Below are 8627 nucleotides of genomic sequence, written 5' to 3' on the forward strand. Positions count from 1 at the left end.
TTGATTTACATAAAATATGTAGCACTTACACATTATAATTATATGGTGCTATATATATGTTTAGAGACAATTTACTAAATGGAGAAGGATCGTGGTTGGATGTATGGTAGACGCGATACATTGGAATTTTGGAATGGGGTTCAAGAGTTTTGCGAGAGGGCTTTAGCTTATCAACGCACACTGGGAGGCAAAGGCCTTTATTGTCCTTGTGTTGATTGTAATTGTGTGAATGTGGTCGATAGTGTTGAAATCATTAGAGATCATGTATTATGTCGTGGGTTTAGGCAATTTTACCATGTGTGGATTTGGCACGGAGAAAGTGGAGAGTACAGTGGGGATCTTGATCGGAATGATGTGCGTGTTAGAAGCACTGAGATTCATGTGGACGAGGAATACGAGAATGATGAGTATATTGTTGATAATGGTGAGGATGGAGCCGATGAAGATCAGGCGGATGAGGTCGAGGATGAACAAGTGGATGAGATGTTGCAAGGTGTTGAAGGTGAAGTGTTTGAATTATTATCGGAGGCTTCCAAAAAGCCTTTGTATCCCGGGTGCAAAAAATACTCCAAACTATCGGCCGTGCTAACACTTTTCAACATTAAGTCGAAGCATGGGTGGACGGACATCAGTTTTACTTCTTTGTTGACCGCATTAAGTGATATGTTGCCTGATGGGAATGAAATTCCTAAGTCTTATTATTACGCAAAGAAGCTCATGTGTCCCTTTGGTTTGGAGTATAAGAAGATACATGCATGTCCTAATGACTGTATTTTGTATCGAAATGAGTATGAAAAACTGCAGGAGTGTCCACGATGCAAGCGGTCGCGGTACAAGCGCATGAGTTGCAATCCTGGCACGGAGGGACCTCCTGCTAAGGTGTTGTGGTATCTTCCCATTATTCCAAGGTTTAAGCGTCTGTTCTCAATACCAAAAGACGCTAAAAACTTGAGGTGGCATGCAGAGGGAAGAAAGAAAAACAGAATGCTGAAGCATCCAGCTGACTCTCCACAGTGGAAGAACATTGATTTGAAGTTTGAGGAATTTGGTAATGAAGTCAGAAATTTAAGGCTTGGGTTGTGCACGGACGGGATGAATCCATTTGGCACTCTTAGTACCCAACACAGCACATGGCCGATACTTTTAGTGATTTATAATTTGCCTCCTTGGCTGTGCATGAAACGTAAGTATGTAATGCTTTCATTGCTAATAACTGGTCCTAAGCAACCTGGAAACGACATAGATGTTTACCTTGCGCCGCTTATTGACGACTTGAGAAAGATGTGGGACGAAGGGGTTTCCGTTTTCGATGCTCATCAGAACGAGATGTTCACATTGCGTGCAGCCCTTATGTGGACCATGAATGACTTCCCTGCATATGGCAACTTGTGTGGGTACAAGGTCAAAGGGAAAAAAGCATGCCCCATATGTATTGATGACACATCAAGCGTATACCTGACTCATTCTCACAAAGATGTGTACCTACGGACTCGAAGGTTCCTTAGGCGTGATCATCCGTACCGTAGGCAGAAAAAGGCTTTCGATGGAACCGTGGAAGAGGATACTGCGCCTAGACCATTGACTGGTGCTGAGATTAGTGCTCGGGTGAAAGGGATACAAACGGTGTTTGGAAAATCAGAAAAAACTATGGTCTCAGCTGCTCTGTTTAAGAAAGAATCAATCTTTTGGAAGCTGCCGTACTGGAGAGAACATGACGTTAGGCATTGTCTTGATGTGATGCATATAGAGAAGAATGTGTGTGATTCTCTTTTGGGGACGCTTATGAATATCCCAGGCAAAACAAAGGACGGAAAGGGTGCTCGGTTAGATTTGCAAGAGATGGGGATTCGTCCAGAATTGTGGCCTCAAGAAAAGGTCAGAAAGGGAAAGGAGCCGAGAATAGAAGATGAAAGTGTTTCGAAAAAAGGGAAGGAGAAGAACAAGGGAAAGGGAAAGGCCAAAGATGCGTCAAAGAAGAAAGATAAGGGTAAAGGGAAGGATGAAAAGAATTATTTACCCCCGGCTTGCTATACATTGTCAAGGGTAGAGAAACGTATGTTTTGTGCATGTTTGTACGGCATTAAGGTTCCATCAGGGTACTCATCTAACATGAAAAGATTTGTAACCTTAAATGGAGAATTGAAGCTGACAAGTATGAAATCCCATGATTGTCACATTATGATGCAAGTATTCCTACCGATTGCAATCCGTGGAATTCTACCGAAACACGTGAGGGAAGCGATTACAAGCCTTTGTTCGTTTTTCAATACAATTTGTAGCAAAGTTCTTGATCCTTGTACACTAGATGCTTTGCAAGCTGATGTGGTTGTGACTTTGTGCAAATTTGAGATGTATTTCCCACCCTCATTTTTTGACATAATGGTTCATCTGGTTCTTCATTTGGTGCGTGAGATTAAGTTGTGCGGTCCAGTGTTCATGAGGTGGTGCTACCCTTTTGAAAGACACATGGGTACATTACAAGATAAAGTACGGAACCGAGCTCACCCTGAAGGAAGTATAATGCAAGGGACAGTGGGTGAGGAGATAGGTAACTTTGTGGCGGACTACATAGCCCTTGCTCAACCTATTGGTCTTTCTACTTCTCGACATGAAGGTAGACTTGATGGTCATGGCACAATTGGGTCGAAACGAATGTCACCAGACCGAGATCAGTTCTTACAAGCACACCTTTATGTGTTGCACCATGTTTCAGATGTGCACCCATATTTAGACGAGCACATGGCTTGTTTCCGTGCCGAATTTCCATCCAAAGGTGAAAGGGCACTTATGCAGTTGCATAATAAGAAATTTGTTGATTGGTTTCGTGAACGAGTAATGAGTGGATTGAATGATACTAATGTGACCGATACAGTACGGTGGCTTGCGTACGGTCCTAGGGATGATGTCCGTTCATTTGAGGGATATGACATCAATGGGTACACTTTTTGGACCGAGGCTCGTGATTTGAAATCTTCCTCCACCCAAAACAGTGGTGTAACTCTTGTGGCGTCGTCAAGGGAGTTTGCAAGTTCTAAGGATAAATCACCTGTCGATGCAGAGTTGTCATACTATGGTCGAATTCAAGAAATATGGGAGCTTGATTATTGTGACTTCACGGTTGCTCTTTTCAAGTGTAAGTGGGTTGATAATATCAGGCGAAACGTCAAACATGAGGACTTTACTCTTGTAGATCTTGGCCACTTGAATGATAGTGCGGAACCATTTATCCTTGCATCTCAAGCTAAGCAAGTGTTCTACGTAACTGACCCAATGGATTCAAAATGGTCTATAGTGCTAGCTGGCAAAAGAAGAATCCTAGGCATTGGAGATGTTGAGGATGAGGAAGAATATGATGCGTTTGATGATTCAGCACCTTTCACTGTTCCTAGACCTGGAGTACTAAATGACATAGACAACGAAGCAGGTTATATGCGATCAGACCACAACGAAGGAATTTCAGAATGAGGTAGTTTGATTAAAAGTTAGTAATGGTTTCATTGCAAATATAGTTTAGTTATCATGTATATAGGAGCATAAGTAAGCGAAAATGATATATTTGTAGTTTGAAATTGCCTAAGTGTACTCATTATCATGCATATACAAGGTTATAGGACCATAAGTAGGTGAAACTGGCATAAATAGCTTCTACTTAACCCAACTCCTTTGTTTTGTGTATGAACTAACATTTATTCATTCTAACAACCTATTTTCCATATGTAGATTGAAATTGGCATTTTGTACTCATTATCATGCATATACAAGGTTATAGGACCGTAATAAGTAGGTGAAAATGGCTAAAATAGCTTATACATAACCATAATAACTATCATGCATATAATTTACTATACACTAATATTGTTTTATGATTGCTTTGACAGGTGCTTATATCTCATGGCGGACGATCATGATCCTCGTTTGGTAGAGGACATTGACGATGATGAGTATGAGGACGAGTACGAGGATGACGACTCCGATGATAGTGATGCTCCTTATGATGTGAATAAGGAGGATGACTTGGGTGAGCCAGAGGACCAGGCTCAAGATGAGTTCGAGCGTAGGCTTGACGATTTTGAAAAGTTAGCTGAACGTGCACCGGCCATTGAAAATACAGCACGTGAGATTGTTGGTGAGAACAAGACTCCTGAAAGTCAAGGCCAAGGACAAGATGAAAACAACATAGGTGGTGGAGGGGGGGAAAAGGCACCGGCTGAAAGAAAAACAAGGGGTCCGACGAGAAGCTTTAAGAAACCGGACGGTCCATGGTCTTGGAGTATGACAACAAAGGCCAACCCGGGCCCAAATGGCGTCGACAATATGCTAATCAAGTTGGCTTATGTTCGCGGAAAATCCCCATTACACTTGTAATGCGGCAAGTACCTCCGGGTTTGATTCAAGCATTTTGGGATGATACAAGGGTAAGTGTGTTTTTGGCACATTTAGACAATTTAAGATACCTTAACCTTATGATTGTTTTTAAATAGAAACCAATAATCGGTTTTAATTTGTGCTTGCAGAGGCAGTTTTCTATTCCTAATGATCCCGAGAAGAAAAAGGTGTTTGTCTCTTTATTAGAGGAAAGATTCAGAGGCTTTAAGACCAAGTTGACTAATCGGTGGATCCATAAGAAGAAGAAGGTGCAAACAAAGAAGAAGAATGCCAAAGAGGATAACCGTCTCCCGTGGCAAATATGGCCGACCGTGTCAAAAGATGATTGGGAAGAGTTCGTTAGAATGAAGAGTCAAAAGAAAGCCATTGTAAGTTTGTGTAAATCTGATGTCAATTGAATAATAGCTTGACACTTTTTGTATTAATGAGACTAACATTTTTTGTTTTGTAGGAACTTCGAGAGCAAAATCAAGCGAATGCAGAAAAGAAGGAATACGTCCATCGTATGGGTCCTAAGACTTTTGCTGAAAAGAGACCTGAGTGGGCCGCTTCGGGTTTATACCCTAAAGCGCTTCTAGTGGCATCGAAGGAACCCTCTAGTTCCACGATCACTACCTTGGTGAGTCGTGCCGGTGATTTCTTTTGTTCTCTCCATTCGTTTGATAAGAAAACCGGAAAATGGTTCATCAAGGGTCCGGAAGCTAAAAAACTGGCGGATAAGCTAGTAAGTTACCTATGAATTGTTGAAATTAAGTTACTTTTGCATCTAACCATTAACTGTTTTACTGACCTCATTTTTCCTTATGCTATAGCTTGAGCACACTCAAGAGATGGTGGAGGGCAAATTTGAACCAAGTATTGAGAATGACCCTTTCACCATGGCTTTGGGAAGGCCATACCATCCAGGACGAGTAGTAGGTTCGGGAGGGTCATTGCTTGGATGGAATAAGGTGATGGGTCCCGAATACACAAAATCGGGTACATCTCGAGCCAGTGTTAACTCACCGGGGGAGTTGGATGCCAAGGTGGCATCAATTAAGGAACAAGTACGCAACGAGTTAGTTGGTGAATTTAATGCTTGGGCGAAGCTGATGAACTTACCGACTTTGCCGTTCCTCACGAGTACCCCGGTTGACTCATGTTCTGAACCAAAAGGACAAGGAGAAGGTGATAGACATGGAGGAGATGAGATACGTGGTGAAGATGTGTCACCTCAGGTAAAATCAACTGGGTTATTAAAAGTTTTAAAATACCGAGTTAATTGAGATTTTAGGTGCAATGATTGATGTACTGTTGTAGGTTCCTACTCCTACACATGCGGACTCGAGGGAGCTTGAAAATCTAACACCGCATGAATTTCCAGAGTTACAGGTAATTTGTAACCCTCTACCTTAATGAATTTTGTTATATCTATGTTCTTGTAAAAGTCCTACTTAACTATCTTCTTTTTATATATTTACTTGTGTAGGAAGACACCCGGTGTACACTTCTAGCCCCGGGGCATGCAAATAGTACCGTGTTGAGTTTGGTGGCGTATGGTAGTGCCCAACCGACGACGGGTGCTACGGCGGGGCCACATCATTACTCTGTTGGGATCGATTCAGTGGTTGCGGGGTTCGAAGACATCCCACTACCCGTACCGATAGAGGAGGTTGAGATAACAACACTTTGGCAAGCTGTAGGTAGCTTTGTTGATTGGCCACGTGCATAGGTGAAGTTGATTAATAAGGAGGTAAATTAGCTACTCACTTGACTATTTCATCATTTCATCAAAAAGTAGCCATTTTGAGCCGAAATGGCTACTTACTTGCCTTTTTTCTTCCTTTTTCAACTTAAAAACTTCTTGCATCTCAAAACAACTCATAATCACATATTTATAAGTGTTTGTCATTTCAAATTACATAAAAATCGCCAAGTTCTAAGTTTTTGGGTCAAATTCATAAAAAAAGGCCATTTTGAGCCGAAATGGCTACTCACTTGCCTATTTTATTAATTTCTCAACTTATAAACTCCTTGCATCTCAAAACAACTCATAATCACATATTTATAAGTGTTTGTCATTTCAAATTACATAAAAATCGCCAAGTTCTAAGTTTTTGGGTCAAATTCATAAAAAAAAGCCATTTTGAGCCGAAATGGCTACTTACTTGCCTTTTTTCTTCATTTCTCAACTTAAAAACTTCTTGCATATCAAAACAACTCATAATCACATATTTATAAGTGTTTGTCATTTGAAATTACATAAAAATCACCAAGTTCTAAGTTTTTGGGTCAAATTCATAAAAAAAAGCCATTTTGAGCCGAAATGGCTACTCACTTGCCTATTTTCTTCATTTCTCAACTTATAAACTCCTTGCATCTCAAAACAACTCATAATCACATATTTATAAGTGTTTGTCATTTCAAATTACATAAAAATCGCCTAGTTTTTCATTTTTTTTTTTTTTAAAAAATAAGCAACTTCCGCTGCACCGGGAGACCCGAGGGAGCCGCCCCCGCTGCCGGAACAGCAAAGGCAGCCCCAACGAGGCCACAGCAGCCCCGACAGGTGGCTTCCAAGGCTGTAGCAGCCACGGCAGGTGGCTGCCAGACTGCTGCAGCCTCGGCAGCAGCCTGCCTGGGCGGCTGCAGCCTCGACAGGCGGCTGCCATGGCTGCTGCAGCCTCGGCAGGTGCTGCTACAGCCATGGCAGCCGCCTGTCGAGGCTGCAGCAGCCCAGGCAGGCTGCTGCCAAGGCTGCAGCAGACTGGCAGCCACCTGCCGTGGCTGCTACAGCCCTGGCAGCCACCTGTCGGGGCTGCTGTGGCCTCGGCACGGGCTGCCTTCGCTGTTCCGGCAGCGGGGGCGCCTCCCTCGGGTTTCCCGGTGCGGCTGCCGTTGCATTTTTAAAAAAAAAAAAAATTTTAAGCAATTTTCATCATTTCATCAAAACATAGCCATTTTGAGCCGAAATGGCTACTTACTTGCCTTTTTTCTTCATTTCTCAACTTAAAAACTTCTTGCATCTCAAAACAACTCATAATCACATATTTATAAGTGTTTGTCATTTCAAATTACATAAAAATCACCAAGTTCTAAGTTTTTGGGTCAAATTCATAAAAAAAAGCCATTTTGAGCCGAAATGGCTACTCACTTGCCTATTTTCTTCATTTCTCAACTTATAAACTCCTTGCATCTCAAAACAACTCATAATCACATATTTATAAGTGTTTGTCATTTGAAATTACATAAAAATCACAAAGTTCTAAGTTTTTGGGTCAAATTCATAAAAAAAAGCCATTATGAGCCGAAATGGCTACTCACTTGCCTATTTTCTTCATTTCTCAACTAATAAACTCCTTGCATCTCAAAACAACTCATAATCACATATTTATAAGTGTTTTTCATTTCAAATTACATAAAAATCGCCAAGTTCTAAGTTTTTGGGTCAAATTCATAAAAAAAGGCCATTTTGAGCCGAAATGGCTACTCACTTGCCTATTTTCTTCATTTCTCAACTTATAAACTCCTTGCATCTCAAAACAACTCATAATCACATATTTATAAGTGTTTGTCATTTGAAATTACATAAAAATCACCAAGTTCTAAGTTTTTGGGTCAAATTCATAAAAAAAAGCCATTTTTAGCCGAAATGGCTACTCACTTGCCTATTTTCTTCATTTCTCAACTTATAAACTCCTTGCATCTCAAAACAACTCATAATCACATATTTATAAGTGTTTGTCATTTCAAATTACATAAAAATCGCCAAGTTCTAAGTTTTTGGGTCAAATTCATAAAAAAAGGCCATTTTGAGCCGAAATGGCTACTCACTTGCCTATTTTCTTCATTTCTCAACTTATAAACTCCTTGCATCTCAAAACAACTCATAATCACATATTTATAAGTGTTTGTCATTTCAAATTACATAAAAATCGCCAAGTTCTAAGTTTTTGGGTCAAATTCATAAAAAAAAGCCATTTTGAGCCGAAATGGCTACTTACTTGCCTTTTTTCTTCATTTCTCAACTTAAAAACTCCTTGCATCTCAAAACAACTCATAATCACATATTTATAAGTGTTTGTCATTTCAAATTACATAAAAATCGCCAAGTTCTAAGTTTTTGGGTCAAATTCATAAAAAAAAGCCATTTTGAGCCGAAATGGCTACTTACTTGCCTTTTTTCTTCATTTCTCAACTTAAAAACTTCTTGCATCTCAAAACAACTCATAATCACATATTTATAAGTGTTTGTCATTTGG

The 8627-nt window shown here is 40.5% G+C and overlaps 1 protein-coding gene across 1 annotated transcript; it reads left to right on the forward strand.

The window, feature by feature from the left end:
* Positions 1-4641: 4641 nt before the first annotated feature.
* LOC145640102 (uncharacterized) lies at positions 4642-5823 on the forward strand. Its single transcript, XM_081691414.1, has 4 exons — positions 4642-4754; positions 4838-5110; positions 5199-5314; positions 5814-5823. Exons 1-4 carry the CDS (start codon positions 4731-4733, stop codon positions 5821-5823), a joined length of 423 nt encoding a protein of 140 aa, XP_081547540.1. The 5' UTR covers positions 4642-4730.
* Positions 5824-8627: the final 2804 nt, after the last annotated feature.

This window comes from Chenopodium album, chromosome 7, assembly GCF_948465745.1.
Source record: "Chenopodium album chromosome 7, dcCheAlbu1.1, whole genome shotgun sequence".
NCBI classification, from domain to species: domain Eukaryota; kingdom Viridiplantae; phylum Streptophyta; class Magnoliopsida; order Caryophyllales; family Amaranthaceae; genus Chenopodium; species Chenopodium album.